This window comes from Pezoporus wallicus, unplaced genomic scaffold (genome assembly GCF_028554395.1).
Source record: "Pezoporus wallicus isolate ANWC-B61680 ecotype Strahan unplaced genomic scaffold, APGP_CSIRO_Pwel_v1 contig_3952, whole genome shotgun sequence".
Classification (NCBI taxonomy): domain Eukaryota; kingdom Metazoa; phylum Chordata; class Aves; order Psittaciformes; family Psittacidae; genus Pezoporus; species Pezoporus wallicus.
In genome coordinates, this window is record NW_026635034.1 from 14,462,816 (window position 1) to 14,479,118 (window position 16,303).

Below are 16,303 nucleotides of genomic sequence, written 5' to 3' on the forward strand. Positions count from 1 at the left end.
TTTGTATTACATGTAACATTCTCCCTATATTAAGGAGCAAAATAAGGAGTCACAAGAGGTCCTCGTGGTCCTTTACAGGGACGTTGCTGTCTATCATGACTGGCTGTCTTATTTACTAATTACTCCTCTCTTCAAATTAGGGCAATATTCTAATACAGTCCTTATTCATTCTATTAAAAGTTTCCCTTTGTCCTTGAAGAACAGGTTAGATTTAGGTTTTAATTGATTTTCATGTCCTCCCGAGTCTTAAAAAAGGGGCCACAAATGAGCATAAATATGTTCCTACTCTTGCAAAAGGGTCAGCTGACATGACAATCAGTTTGCTTTTCACAGTACACAAGAAACCAGTCTCAAATTACTCATATAACTTCTTCCCACACAAAGGCATATTTAATAGCCACAGACAGGCTTAATAAAGAACAAGGTATTAAAGTTAACAGCTGAGTCCTTTTTGCCATGTAACACAGTTGGCACACACACACTAAAACATACAACTGAAGTATTTTTTCTGTTGTTAGGACTAAACAGCCGCAAAAGCCAGGCCATTTCTTTTGGTGAGCAGATCAATTCTACAGATAGCTGAGAACTCTGTGGGTGCTTGGGAAGGAATGAACAACGTACCCAGCCTTTATTTATCCCCCTCTCTGCAAAAGGCTCTATTCAACACTTAGGAGCATTCTACAAGCCTTCACTGACCTTAGTACAGATTTTCTGGCTCTGTTCTCCCCTGCACAGCACAAACCCAGACCTGAAGCTGAAACTGTTCAGTAAGCTGCCTCTTTATGGCTATTTGCAGGGAGCGCAGCAAAGTTAGGTCACACAGAACTCATTATTTCCTCTCTTTCTCATTTTTTTAGGTCACACTGGTTTGATTCCAGCCTTAGAAAAGGTCTTTTTTCCTAGAATTTTATTTTCTTTGTCTAGCCCTTTCTGCCTGGAATCCTGCTTCCAGCATACAAAATGAAGTATAGAAAGTTTGCTGCCTGACTTCTAACCACACCAGGTGAGCACTGTTATTTGACACGACAACATGCACCGGCTACATCAAAAAACTAACAAAGAAGTATTATGCCATGGACTTGAAATGCATCAGAACTAGCTGCAGTTCTAGTCTCTGTGATATTCTTTCACTAGAAATTCAGAAACAACCCAAGTGCTCATCACCTCTTTTAACCGGGAAGCTTAAAGTTCCTGTTTGCAGTGGGTGCAAACCACTATAATTTTAAATTCTCTTTTAGCTTTACTTTTCTTTTAAGAAGGAAAACAAGGAAACTTTTTTTTTTTTTGCTGAAGCATGTCACAAATAGAAGCATGCATTAAAATACTAAAATACAGGCATTATTACAAATCAGCAAAATCCTAACTTTCATGTGTACACATACCCATACTGATCACAAGCCTAGTACTGCTTTATGATCTTTGGCCAGATTAAACAAATTACAGTTCTCGCATTAACTGCATTAGGAGTCCAGCAGCAGCAACAACACCACAACTTTCAAAAGGTTACAGGGATGTCTGGAACTGTTTTCCTTTCCAAAAACATTAAGTCTACAGTTTGCTCCTAATGATTCTTATCGTGGATTACAGAGCCCAGAACAGAAGAAACCATTATGATAAAAATGTTCCCAACCAACTGTTTACCTGAAAGGGTCAAGCACATCTTCCAAGCAACATAACATGCAAGCTGTTACCTCAACAAATGTGAAATTAGATTTAACTTAACAGAAAAATATCTGCCTGATACAATAGTTCAGTCTCTGGGAGTGGATAATTAGTACTCAGCAATATTGACAAAGTTCTAATAAGCAGAGGTTAAAGGATTCCTGTGAGATGTGTTGTTCTGTTCTTAAAGCAGGTATTTCTAAAACCTCTAAGGATGAGGAGCTTTCTGTAACAGAAGACACTATTCCAATGATGCAGTAACAGGAAAAATAATGTTCCCTTTTGTGCTGCCTAGGACAGAAAGAAGACAGTAGCCAGTAGGGTTATCTTACACGTACCTGGTTACCTGGTCAAGTTTTATTGCCTTTGATGGGAAGAAGATGCTCAGCTACAAAGGCTAATTACGATATAAGGATTATTTCTGCAAATTCCAAAGGGAAGAGAGACCTATCTGCATAGCTGTGGCTCAGGTATTTTTGACAGCCCATTCAAAGTAGATTATATGCATTGTAAAAAGTGCAGAGCAACTGCTACTGAACTTCTAAAGCCTTTGGGGCCAATCTGACCATCAGAGACACAGGAAGGGATGGCACAGGAGCATCAACTGCTTCTTTTACTGGACTATCTGAACTTTGTTATATTCTGGTACTTGTGAAAGCCCATTACCTCACCACACTGCTGAAAAGCTTATACTGAAGCGTAAGAGCCTGGTAATTTACCAGTATTTTCAACCAGCCTTCCATATTTTTGCTAAGCTGTGAGCAGCTGAGCCACTCTTTTTGGAACTGCTTTACACGAACTCCTGCTGAGCCCACCTCTGGGTCTAAGAACCTCTGTGCTATAAAATGAACACTGTACAGCTAGATATATGTAAACAGGATACAGGCAACACCGTTCATACTGAATGATGCTATTTAGTTTAATGCCAAACTAGAAGCAAGCATAGGAGAAGAAATCCAGTTAGAAACTTCATTACAATTTTTCTCATTCTAGCCTCAAAAGACAGACCTTATTCTGCATTTGATAGCAGAGACACCACCAGGCAGACAAGGTCCTTGTGGACCTGCACAACAGCAGGAGACAAAATCAAGTTGTGAAAAACTGGCAAATCAGTTTGTTAAAATAAATACTCAGGCTACTTTACCCATTTTCAAAGCTTTGTGAAACATTCTGTGCATTTTCATCTTGTGATGTTTTCATAAGAGGCTCTCCACTGTTAGGCATGCTGGCAAGCCCTCTAAAGCTGGTCACAAAAATGGTCAGGAACTGTGCGGGTCAGGCATAAATAAGCTACTTGGACAACTGAAGAAACCAACAGTAACTGGTTATTTGTTAAGAAAAGCCAACACGCAATACAGGAGGAGGAGACTACAGCTACAAAAGCTGTTTCTTTCTGATTTTAACATGCTTGAAATGTCGCAGTGCTTGTGAGCTGCTTAAACTTTCCTTTTAATTCAGTTTTCTTCAATTATCCATGAGAAGAATTTTAATGAGTCTACAATGCTTTAAGATGCAAATCTTTTCTTTTGCCAACATTTCCAACAAATTCGTTCACAGAAGTTGAAGCAATTCTAACTTTATTAACTCTAGTTTCAAAATAGAACATTCAGTGATTTTCTTAGAGAAAACACAGATTAATTACATCAGGAAATGCCTTCAAGTCAATTATACCTATGAAACCCAGTAGTGTAACAGCCAAGTGCCTCCTCCAGCATCACAACTACACCAGCACTTTGACTTCACTAAACCAGGCCTATTACATACTGTGGCAGTTTCCACACATGATTAAACAAATTACATCCCAGGATGTAAGCAAATCTAGTTCAGCTCCTTGGGCTACTTCGACACTAGTAAACAAAAAGGGAATAGCTCAAGCCACCCACTGTGAACACCTGCCCTGGGATAGTTTTGGTCTGTGAAAACTGGTATTTCCCTAAGTCAGGGGATAACCCAGGCAAGGGTTTGTCACTGGCAGATGACATTAATGACCATTCTTTCTGCAAGAGGAAGAGAGGGATGTAAACTGTGCTGTGCCATTTCCCTTCAGAGCCAGAAAACATGATCTAGAATGTTTCATTCAGTGGTACAAAGCAATTGGGATTATGTAAGACTAGTAAACATCTACCTTTCTATAAAGATGGGAATTCTATTCCAGAGTATCTTGCAGCATTTCCAAATGCTTAACTGTAGAGAATGCAATTTGAAATTAAAGGAAAAGAAAGAAAACTTCACAGAGGGATTCTAAGGGTTCTATTCTTACACCAGAAACTTGCTTTGAGAATACCTGAACATGGAACAGGGGACATTTCAATGGTAAAAATGTGTCCAATTCAGACGTGTGTGAAAAATAAATTATGTCAGGATTCATTTAGGTCCTTCATTTTGAGATAAGTCTTTGAATTTCCTCTTTGTCCCAATTATTCTTTGCAGAAAGCCACTAGGTATCTTCTATGGGCTCACAACTAGATTTCCTGACACATCGTAAAGAAAAAACAGGATTCAACTTTGTTGCAAGAAATCTCATTAGTTTTTTAGTTCTTCTGGTCATCTAAAATGTTTTACATGCTATTTTATATGAAGGAATCCAATTAGATGAGCACTCATTACCTTGCTTGGCTTGTGCCTTGTGTGTTGATTGGCTAGCTAACAGGCTGGCCTCATGGAAAGAAAATGGCTGCTAGCTCTCTAAAACTTGTTCTTTTCAGTGAATAAACAGAATACACATCTCTTCTGTACATATTGTGTTTAGAGAGGATTTTGTTTTGGTTTTCATATCATCTTCCTTTAACTAATTGATGGTTAGAAAATTGTTTTGTTGCAATCAAGGATTCCCTGATGCTAAATCACTCCTCAGGTAACAGAAGTGGCTGCAGGGCAGACAGGTTGTGAAGCAAGGGGAATTCATCTGCAGGAAATAGTGGAGAAGATTTGGGTTTGGACTGGGTATTGTTTGACTGTAATAGAAAACTCACAAGAATGTGATAAACTAAGCTTCCTGGAATTGTCAGCTACAAACAATCCTGTCATTTTAACAATAGGCTTATGAACGTCCTGCTGCAAGAAACAGTTCTATACAGAATCTGCATTTGTCGTTCTGGTACGACATTTCTAGGTACTCTTTGGTAGTAAATCCTACCAAATGGGTCTAGCAACTTATGCAGAGTTTCATAAGGAATGATCTTCACCTTTAAATGATTTTTATATACTGCAGTTTACATGATGCTATCTTTTATGCCTATACCTACCTGCATGTGACTTGCCCAAGGCTGCACCAGAATCAGACTGGATTTTTGCAGCGGGATGGGCTGCTTTTTCCAGCTACAGGTTAAGATGTCTTGGCGTTGATAGCCTCACAAAGCTAAAAAGGAAATTAAGAAGCAAATAAAGCTCATACACTGTTCACATCCTTTGCTTTACAATCGATTGCTATCTTTCAGGAATTAACCACTGATACTTAAAAAGACACTGTCTCTACAAACTTGCAGTGTCACAAGATCCCCAAAGGAAATGTTACAGAAGCCAAAACAAAGCCATGTTGTTACTGGGGTCAGTAACCAACAGAGCTGCAACACACAGATCAGCCTCAGCAAGGGGAGAGTGCATGGCAGCTCTCTGTGTTTGGGACAGGGTGTTTCAGGTTTAACCCACAATGCCACTACGGCAACATCAAACTGCTCTTAGCTCTGTACTCCCCCATTTCTTTACTTGTAAGAAAGGAATGTTTACGCTTTGCCATAAAACTTGTGTTTGAAATTAATGGAGTATACTAACTCTGGATGCTCCCTGCTGTTCATCCCAATTAGCTTAAGCAGGTTGTCAATTCATGTAACAAATTAATTCGGTGTGACTGGCCCTGTTTCCCCCCCCCCCCTTTTTTAATCATGTAACAACATCTAAGTGTAAAACAATGCTTTTTTGATACACACAAGATGTTAAACCCATAGTCCTATTGTTACTCCAGACTTCCAGCACTGAGCCAAAACAAAAAACCCAAAACAACCCTCACTCCACACCAAGCACCAGCAAAACATCCAGTAACTTTCAATTTCTATTTCAAAGCCTATGTTACATGGAAAAGAAATAGCACTACTTCTCTTTTTTTTCCCTTTTAATTATTATTATTTCAAACTGTCCCTCTCAAAGCCTGGCAGTTTTTCAACTTGCTACTAATTGCAGCCTGCTGTGTTCCTGGATGGCTGTTAACTGCATTTACTATGATTATACACTTTGATACCTTTTCCCCTCCCCAGTGTTTTCTCATAAAATTGAAGATTTAATCTTGGCCTCTAAAACATTTTAGCTAAAATAAAACCATCATCAGCTGCGGAGTTACTCTGAAAGGAGAGTAGATTTCAGGGTTTAAGCAAAATTCTAAATTCAAACATGTCTTTCGACATGACTGTGCCTGAGCCTCCAGCAAGTTTTAGTAAACAAATGAGTCTCAACACATACCTTAACGATCAACACATTTATGGTAGTTTGGGCTAAGATGCTGAGGGCAGATTGCATAATAAAAAGCCTCAGGCGAGCAACATCTTTTTAAACTCACATACACTTTTTACATTAATTAATTTCTAATGAAGGAATTCATGTCAGAAGGAGGACTTTCACCCTCAGCTGTGCCTCCCCACTCTTGCAGAACAAGAGAATTCATCTATACACAAATCAGCACCTCTAGGCGAAAGCAAAGAGACTACATGACACACATTCTTCAGGTGAAGCAGTTTATCCCACAAAACACTTGGCTATTCACAAGCACAACCACCTGCATGTATTAATATTTCACAGAATTTCCAGTAGCAATCTCTGTAAAAGTGTTTTCTCTCATTGACAATGCCACAGCAAAAGGAATTTCGTTTTGCTTTTCTGAACAATGCATTCTGCTTCCCAGGGAATTGTTCCACAACAATACAGAGAAAAATGCAGGTTAGTTTGTGCAAAATTTCTGGATTGTCAATAACAAAAGCATCTTAGATTTGCCAGTTTGTACTAAGGAAAGAATCATAAGAAAACAAAAGTAGCTGTGAATACATATCAGGAGAAAGAGGCAGATGTTTGTGAGGAACTAGAAAGAGGAAGAACATCCCATCAGGACAATACAACAGTTGGTCTGAGGACAGGAACATCCAGAAGTATTTTTGCTGCTTCTTTCTGAGTAAAAGACTGTTTTAGACTCAGAGTAAGTAGCTGCTCTTTTCATATTTACCTTGTAGCTGTTCATTTATCCCTTCATACTTGCAGTCAAATTTTCTACAGGCCCAAACCACTTTGGAATGCCCAGGCTTTAACTAATCACTGCTGTACTATGAAAACTGGTCTTACTCCTTCTGCATTACTAGCAATTAAAATTAATTATTACAGATTGTTACAATTTTAATTAAAACTTGTCTCAGAAAGACCCTGTAAAGATGCTAGTCACTTACTACACTCTGCCCTAAACCAGCTCAAAACAAATGCCATTATTATTATGAGGGAAAAAGTTTCAGTACCATTAAAGGTCCATTATATGAAACTGTTATATTTCAAATGGGCTTTTAAAAGTGTATTCTAAATAAGGCTAAAAATCATAGGTTAAATATATTATTTAAAGGGTGTTCTCCTAACAACTTTGTAGAACTCATGACACCTGTTCAGGATGCTGAAGAATCCAGCTCAACACCAAGGAAAGTCTGCTGTGACTCTCATTTCACCTTCTGGAGGGACAAGTGAAATTCTTTATGCAAATTCAGTGTGACTGAAAACAACCACAAATTGCAAGCCCTGGGATTCCTATTTAGTCTTTTTCAGGTGTTTGTAATTAAATGTATTCCTGGAACTTCTTTACACAAATCAAGGGTGCTGTAAGGAACTGCAGCTGCAATTCAGCAGACTGTATCCTCACCTGTCTATACAGGATGCTGCTTCCAAAAACAGCTTCACAGTTTAGGAGGCATGATTGATGAGAAAGGGTAATATGGCTTGATAAATGACAGAAATGCAAACAAAAAGGTAGGGCTTTAACTTGTTTTGTGCTAACAGTGGGAATACCTGTTTCAGAACTGAAGGCAGAGTCTTCTGGTGGTTAAAAGAAGAGGGCAGTAGGGTCTAATTATTGGGCACTCCCAGTCCTCATCCCTGTTCTCTGTTTACCTGCAGAGAACAAGAATTCTCTGCTTCTTTTTCTGTTTCCATCTACACACAAATTTGATACTGCAAAAAGTGACAAGATGAGGTAAAGAACAGTAAAAGAGATCAGCTGCTCATCTGAAATACGGGTAACTGCTGGTTAGGAACACCCACAGACTTAAGGAGGCAATGTATGTAGCGAAGGAAACAGAACTGAGCATACACACACTTGATCACCAGCTTATTTGAGTAAAGGAGCCACTGCTGTAGTTGCTCAGAAATATGTCTGCGTGTGTAAAGGTGGTATTACATTTATTACTAATTATGACAAATTAGGTGAGTAAAACCAGCTGATGAGGATTCCAACTCTGTTCCATAAATACAGTACTGATAAATAGGAAATGTTCTGCTTCAGACAACTAGAGAAGCAGAGTATTCCCTTCAGGTGTCAGGATGACTGCAGTTCTCAGACTGAAGTGATGCAGATCGCTGAAAGAACACTGAGGAGCTGCTACCTCCATTTTTCTAATCCAAAAACCAGTCCTTACCACCTTTCCCATTAATTCTTTGAATACATGAGGAGTTTGTTGTACCAACTGGAACCAAAGATGGAGAAAACGAATACTGAGAATTAAATATAACCTGATAGCTCCCTCTGAAAAATGATGGTGTAAGGAAAGGAAAGTAAACAAAGCAGGAGGCTCACTCCTCTTATGCAAAGATCCATATCAATGAAGGTTTTGGCTGTTACTACTAGTATCAACAGCTACTAGTAAGAAACCACTAACAAGTCTGAGTTCGTATTACATTTACCAACATATACATATGCCTAGATTAGGGTTTCTATTAACTGAAACTATATGCTGTGTCCTTGCAACATATTATAAATTGATCTTCGAAAATAAATTCTTGGAGAATTTCAATACATGCTTTGAAAGCCTACCAACTGCTGAAGCATTCAACTACTGGTAGCAGATTCATCATTTCTTCTTGAACAGGAATATTACCTTCAAGACTATAAGATTATAGAAAAGGGATTTGCAGGGTGAAAGCCATTACTAGAATAAACTGGGTTTTTCCCCCCTTAAAGGGATATATAGTTCTCCGACTGAAAGTTTACAGAGTACCTCACTGTAGATATTTCAGAAAATAATGTGTTTACTTCTCAATATAGTTTCAAAATTGTGGAAGGTATTCACATGTTCAGCTGCTGCTAATTATGCTTAGAGAAAATAATAGTTACCAACACTGATTTCTTCCTCTGATACATTGTTTTCCTGTATATTAGCTCCCTCTCCTTCAGTAAGTCAACAAGCAGGAGTACCCAAGAAACAATTGCATTAATTCAATCTGTCAATAATATTTACCTGAAATTCAGTAGAAAAGTCATTATAATAGCCCTAGAGATTCAAACCATTAAAATGTTTCATTCTAAACCTACATTATTGGGCTTTTTTTCCCTTTTCTTTTTTGCCACTTTTTTAAGCCCAGCCGATAACTTGGAACCACACAGCCACTCACTCACTCACTCCCCCACTTCTTTGTCCCTCTGCTCCTAGAGGGATGGGAAGGAGAATTGAAAGAATGCAACTCCCACGGGTTGAGATAAGGACAGTCCAGTAACTAAGGTATAACACAGATCACTGCTGCTGCCACCAATAGTAATAATGATAAGGGAAATAACAAGGGAAGAGAATACAACCACTCACCACCCACCAACTGACCAACACCCAGCCTGACACGAGCAGTGATCTAGCCCTTCTGGGTAACTGCCCCCAGTTTATATACTGGGCATGACACACTGTGGTATGGAATACCTCTTTGGTCAGTTTGGGTCAGGTGTCCTGTCTCTGCTTCCTCCCAGCTTCCCCTCCTCCCTGGCAGAGCATGAGACTCAGAAAGTCCTTGGTCAGAATAAACATTACTGAGCAACAACCAAAACCATCGGTGTTATCAGCGCTGTTCCGAGGCTGCAAGTCAAAAACAACACTGCACCAGCTACTGAGGAGAAAAATGACTGCGACTGCTGAACCCAGGACACCCCTGTTAGACAATACAGTAATGTTCTGTTCCTCACTATCAGCTTCTCACCTCCCCTGTAGTTGACAGAGCTCTGCAGCCTTTGGGCTACCATAACCATAGATTTCTTGGTTTATAAAAATGATTCCAGGAATAAAGAGTTGCTCCCTTAAATACAAAACAGCTTCTCAGTGTTTCTACATGAGCTTCAACAAGCCCCGGTTTTGTTTCATGCAGGTTTGCTGCACTTCTCAGTTGTGATTTTCATCATTAACCTCTCTTCTTCAATGGGAGTGATTTTACTCAGCACCGGATCTCTCCTTTCACCTGAGCCATAAGTAAGTCGTTGGAGACCTTGGGTTGCCTGGAGAAACCAGCCCGAGTTTTCAGCCCACGTTCAGCACACCAGCGTGAGGAAAAGGCGAGTAAAAAAAACCCAAACACAACGCAAGGGCACACGGTTAGTGCGTTTTAAATAACCCACAGTACTGAAGAACAAGGCGCCAGAAGCTATGACCAAAATGAACAGCTCCTAAGGTACAACCAGCGCTCGCTTCCCAGGAGCGAGGGGTTCACAGGAGAATGTTTGCCGGTGTTTCCTCGGGCCAGACACGAACTAAAGCACCTCCCAGAACAAGACATGCATCATTCTTCATAGTTCATTCTTCATAGTTGCTAACAGGAGCTCGTTCTTACAGAGATGCTGCTTAAAACAGGCAAAGCTGGAAAGGTTTCTAGTGTGTTGATGGCCGTTGTGCTGTCAAGTGCTGCAAAGGTGGATCCAGGTGCCAGCACTCCTGTGTGTGCTGGGGTTGTGCTGGAGGGATCTGTCCTCAACAGGATGAATTTCCTTCAGGGAAAGTGCTAATGCAGATGTACGAGGTAACTATTCAAGGAGATTATTGAGCTGCACATGGGTGGACTACTTGCAACAAAGCCGATTCATGCATTATTAGCAGAGATCCCCTCAACTCTCTATTTCCTGGGAGGATAAATGAGCACCATAATTGAGAACGATGGAAAGCTTGAAAAATAGGAATATTCATCTAAAAGCTGGCCTAATAATACTTTAGCATCGGAATAGAAGCTCTGTGTATGTGTATCTAGTACAGTAATCAACAAAACTCCGGGTTGTTAAATAGTAACATAGTCAAAGGTGACCTTTTCTGCCTTTGGCCTGGTTTTTTATTTGTACATCTTTACCTGGTCATGAGTAAATTGTGTTCAAAATGGAAGTACCCATTTCAATAATGGCAAATTGTGCTTAAAAATCCTTCTAGTTATCTTAGTAATAGGCAGTTATTCATAGCTATTTAAGAAAATCTCTTAATATTTCTTTAAAACTGGATATTTTGATCTGTATCTGAGTCCTTCTACTTGTGATGAGTAAGCATCTGTCTGGTCACTTAAATTTGTGTTCAGTTGTAGCTGGATGTAGCAGCTCAGCAGGCATGAAGGACCCCTGTGTACCTTTAGAATGACTAGCACTGCTGTGGCTGTGAGCATCGGGGGACCCCTAAGACTTTGGGGATAGTATGGCCTTTTCTAAGTGGAATTTATTAGAAGTGCATAATGATTGCAAGTATCACAATCGTCAAATTCTTGCTTGCATATGCTTGTAAACTGGAGGTGTGACTCTGAATTTAACCCCGTGTATAACAGGGGAGGAGGGGGGAGAGGGAGAAAAGGGGTGGTTTTGCTGGACAAAAGTGTGCTATTACGGTCTGTTACACATTTGTGTAGGGAGTTTCCCTTTTGAAAAAGACAAATGCTAAAAGAGTGCTGCAGTGGCTCAGTCTGAAGATGGAGTTACATATGAGAGGGTAACTTTTCCTCTTGGTCATAGTTGTTCAGAGCTTCTTTTTTCTTTTTAGTTTAAACTCATATCCCAGGCATATGAAGTTCTGTCGGACCCAAAGAAAAGGGACCTCTATGACCAGGGTGGGGAGCAGGCTATTAAAGAAGGAGGCCTGAGTGGCGGCAGCTTCTCTTCACCCATGGACATCTTTGACATGTTCTTTGGTGGTGGAGGCCGAATGAATAGAGAGAGAAGAGGTACACAGTTCTAAACAAGTTCTAGAAACTAACCATGCACTTAAGCATAAGACACCTGTGCTATGGTACTGCTGTTCTACTAAGTGCACACAGTGTGCTTATTACTCATTGCAACAATAGATTAAATAAACCATGATTTCTGTAGTTACTCTAGCATTAAGATGCTAATAAAGCAGATAACCTGATGTAGCCATAGTAATCTTTGATGCCTTCTGTTTACTTTTTTGTTAAAGTGGGTGTGGGTAATCTCTAGGGGAGGGGGAAGCATTGTTAGGTTTAGAGCAGATGAATTAGACCTGGTTTAAGTTACTTCTTTTCCAGATCTCTGTGGCTCACTTGCTCATATGCTTTGAGCAATTTGCTTCAAAGGACACCATCAACTTAAATCATGCTGTAAATTTCATGAAATTATTTGGGAGAAATTATGTGAAACTCAGTACAATGCTGCTAAAAGCACAGTATGATTTTTGTTTGTTTCCATGTCCAGTGTCTGTTGAAGGAGCAAGTAGTAACTTGCTGTGAAGCCTTTTAAATTATGCTATGAAGTGGCATGGAAATTTATAGGTAGGCAAAGCAGCAGCTTCTGAATTGACCAGATGTGAAGCTGGTAGTGTCCTTGCACTTTGCTGTTTCAGTTAAGCCTATGAAATTAGGGGTAGGAGCAGGGATAGAGTGGCTTTAATGATGCTTTGCTTAATTACAGATGAACTTTTATGTTCTTTTATGTTATTAAGTGGGTGCAGCACAGTGGAAGCTGATGAAACCGCACGTGCTTTTAAGGGGGCTGAGCTGTGTTCAAAGTTTGGAAAGAACTTTTTTTCAGTGAGACTGCATGTGTGGACAAGTGTAGAAGCCTTTAAATAAACATTGGTCCTTATAACAGCTGAACCTGGATTAATCTCTCCCTTTTTCTTCTCAAGGCAAGAATGTTGTACACCAGTTAGGTGTATCTCTTGAAGACTTGTACAATGGTATTACAAGGAAGCTGGCACTGCAGAAGAATGTTATTTGTGCCAAGTGTGAAGGTAAAAACAAGTAATGGCTTCACATGCCTCTTACTACAGTCTTAGTCCTTTTTTTCTTGAGTGGGACTAAGAATGAAGAGTGGGTGTTCTGCTTTTCCCTCTCCTTCATCCCCCTCTGAAAGTCTCCATTTATGCTCTCATTTATGCTTATCCAAGAATGACTTAGTGATATAAACTTAAAGTTCTAATGGCAGACTTAAGCCCACTGTGAATTCCAGTTAAGGGTACCCAAGTTATAAGTACCTTAATCTGGAACTTTATTAAATGGCTGTTTTGTTAATATTTTTTAATTGCTGTGGGCAGCAGTCTAGCTTGTATTACGCAACCATTTTTACCACTACTAAATATCCATAATGACTGGATTGTTTGAGGTAAACTTTAATGAGGTCCTGTACCTTAGCACTCTATTAAATGTTTAGCCAGCAGATTCTTTTGGAAGTATTAATGGAATGTAGGTGTTGAAGTTGGGATTATAATTCCTTGAAATCTGTGCTGTATTTGGAGGTGGGGCAGAGGCTCATTGAACAAGCTGTGCATAGCTAAATTGACTTTCTTTTGCTGGTAGAAACTTTTAACTTGTGGGGCATGTTTTGTGATGGAAACTAAATTCCAGTTTCATTGGAAACACATTACTGAATGACTCTCAAGTTGCCCAAAAGCTGCTCTTGAAGTCAATGAGTTTCAGCCTGACTGCAGTAGAGTTAACTTCTCATTTTTGGAGACTGGGATCAGATTTAACCTTTTTGTCACAGGTTATGGCGGAAAGAGAGGGGCAGTGGAGAAGTGCCCTGTGTGTAAAGGAAGAGGAATGCAAGTTATAGTTCAGCAGATAGGACCTGGAATGGTACAACAAATTCAAACTGTGTGTCCAGAATGCAAAGGCCAAGGTGAAAGGATAAATCCAAAGGACAGGTGTGACAACTGCAATGGGTGTAAGGTTGTAAGAGAGAAAAAGATCATAGAAGTTCATGTTGATAAAGGTAAGGACTGTCTGTTTGTTCTGTGTCCTTAATTGTGGTCTACAGTGCTGCAGAGAATAAATGGCTTTGTTTTTCTCCAGGTATGAAAGATGGTCAGAAGATAGTATTCCATGGAGAAGGTGACCAAGAGCCTGATCTGGAGCCTGGTGATGTTATAATTGTGCTTGATCAAAAGGATCATAGTGTCTTTCAGAGGCGAGGGCATGACTTGATCACAAAAATGAGAATTCAACTCTCGGAGGCTTTGTGTGGTTTCAGAAAGACCATAGAAACTCTGGATAACAGAGTTCTTGTTATATCATCTAGGCCAGGTGGGTCTTACAAGAGTTCTGGTGCTATATGAACTGCTTGCCTGCTTGATTGGGCCTGGGCTTGTTGACTGGGGTTTTTTTGGGTGTTTGTGGTAGGCTTTGTGTTTTTTTTGGGGGGGTGTTTTAACCAGTTGATGCAATGGATTCAAACTACACTTGCAGTCACTGTATTTAGCTGGTGGTTTGTTATTCTTGTCACTCATTCTAAAACATTAGATGCAGTTACAGCTGAAGCTGTCAAAGGCTTCTTAACAAACTTTGGTCTCAGTTGGAAGAGAGCCAGGAAAATACTTAAGAGGGTGGGAACTTAAAAGCTACTGGATTATGTGTGAATTCAGCATGAAGGCTGTGCTAAGAGAAGCTGAGCCCTTCCAGTAGAGGAAATGGCCTATATAGTCTCGTTGTAGGACCCCTCAGTCCTCAGCCTTTTCTGTGAGTTAGTTGTTAGTAGTCTCCCTTGATGCTGTGGGAACACTGCTTGTGCCTAACCCTGCTTTTCATGGTTATGAAGGAAGTGTCCATCACATAAGCTTATTTAAAGCTGTTATCTCTTTGCAGGTGAAGTGATAAAACATGGTGACCTAAAGTGTATCTACAATGAAGGGATGCCTGTCTACAAATCTCCAATGGACAAAGGCAGCTTAATTATACAATTTCTGGTAAGTTGACTGCTTTGCTTTAGCAAAGGTGGCTGTGTTGGCAGAAGGAATAACTATTCATTAAAAAACCCATATGAAATTCTAGGTCCAGTTCCCAGAGCACTACTGGCTTCCAAGGGAGAAACTGAGTCTGCTGGAGGCCCTGCTTCCTCCCCGAGAAGATGTTATGATTACGGATGAGATGGATCAGGTAGACCTTGAAGATTTTGATCCAAGCGAGCAAACCTACCGTAACAGTGGGGGAGAGGCGTATGAAGAAGATGAGGAGGGTCCAAGAACAGGAGTACAATGTCAGACATCTTAAAGCAAGGTGAAATGGATGTCATCTAAAATGTAAATTTTCACAATGAAAACTGCATGGCTGTAATAGCCACTGCTTGTGGTTTTTGTGTTCAGCAAATTGAGTTGCTGCGCTGTCAGTATCACCTTTTTGTAACTAATTTATATTGTGTTCTTGTAGTCTTTATATAATGCAAATGTCACACAGCTGAGAACCAACTGAGTTGGTATACATTTTCCTTTGCTGTGAAGGTTCTCACTTTATTTCACCTATGCTATTTATATAAGACTTGGGCAATATTGATAGAGGCTAAGTGGAGTGTCTTATGTAAATACTTTCATACTGGAAAATTAATTTCATAGGATAAAACATAGCAGAAATAACTTCTAATAAATAGAACTCTTCACATTTTATTGTGCTTGTCTGATACTTTCTGGGCCATTTGAGAATCTTCACTCAGACTCTCATCACCTAGTCCAGATTGTTCTCCATAGTCAACTCTAGTAGCTGTCTTATTTTGTGTTTCAGAAGCATTTTGTCCCTCTTCCCTGTTTTCTTCTGTTGAGTCAGTAACATTCCTGCAGCTGCTTAGCTGTATGTAACATGGGGTCATAAGATGCCAGCCTGTGTGTAGAGTGTACTCCCCATAATTCTAATTGACATACAGGCAAAAATACTTGCAAATAAAAGTTTGATCTTTCAGAAGCTAAGCTTTGTATTTCAGCCTTTCCTAGAAAAGTGTTTTTACTTCCTGCTAGCCATTATCTACTTGAGCCTTCACTAGGATGAATAAATTGAAACCACATTGATTTCAGCCTGACCAGTGCAGTACACAGCTGCTCTTTGATAATGTAATAAGATACTGTTGTAGAAATGAGCACGTGAAAGCTTTCTTCTGCTTTTATCTGGTTTCTAGTCAAGTTGGGAACAACAGTCTCTCTTAGTGAAATTAAACCATGATGCATGAGCTATGTCTCCCCACCTGCTGGAACAGGTGCTGAGCTTAAGTGACCCTATTGAGTACAGGCTGTCATCCTCCATGCATACAACCTCTGCTAAAGTAAGCTGCTGTGAGCCTCAGTCACCACTTTCCAGCTCTAGTTATTTATGTCTGGAAGCAGGAGTGATTAACTGAGCAGTAACTTCACCCATGACTCCCGAGTTCCAAAAATACATTTTTTTCCAAGTTACTTGCAGCTGTAGCTTT

The 16,303-nt window shown here is 39.8% G+C and overlaps 2 protein-coding genes across 4 annotated transcripts in view; one reads left to right on the forward strand and one right to left on the reverse strand.

Annotated features, from left to right (window-relative positions):
* The window catches only part of ACSBG1 (acyl-CoA synthetase bubblegum family member 1), a 31,324-nt gene extending 26,304 nt beyond the window's left edge, over nt 1-5,020 (reverse strand). For 2 of the 3 annotated variants that reach the window (XM_057399910.1, XM_057399907.1), the window contains exon 1: nt 2,807-3,502. In XM_057399910.1, coding sequence (XP_057255893.1) covers nt 2,807-2,886 — 80 coding nt within the window. In that variant the 5' untranslated portion in view covers nt 2,887-3,502. Of the gene's footprint in view, nt 1-2,806; nt 3,503-3,946; nt 4,134-4,907 lie in introns of those variants that run through there. The other variant, XM_057399919.1, reaches the window with a different exon arrangement.
* A 6,456-nt stretch (nt 5,021-11,476) lies between these two features.
* On the forward strand, nt 11,477-15,509 carry DNAJA4 (DnaJ heat shock protein family (Hsp40) member A4). Its single transcript, XM_057399947.1, has 6 exons — nt 11,477-11,841; nt 12,762-12,866; nt 13,619-13,846; nt 13,927-14,157; nt 14,716-14,816; nt 14,902-15,509. Exons 1-6 carry the CDS (start codon nt 11,784-11,786, stop codon nt 15,118-15,120), a joined length of 942 nt encoding a protein of 313 aa, XP_057255930.1. The 5' UTR covers nt 11,477-11,783; the 3' UTR covers nt 15,121-15,509.
* Nucleotides 15,510-16,303: the final 794 nt, after the last annotated feature.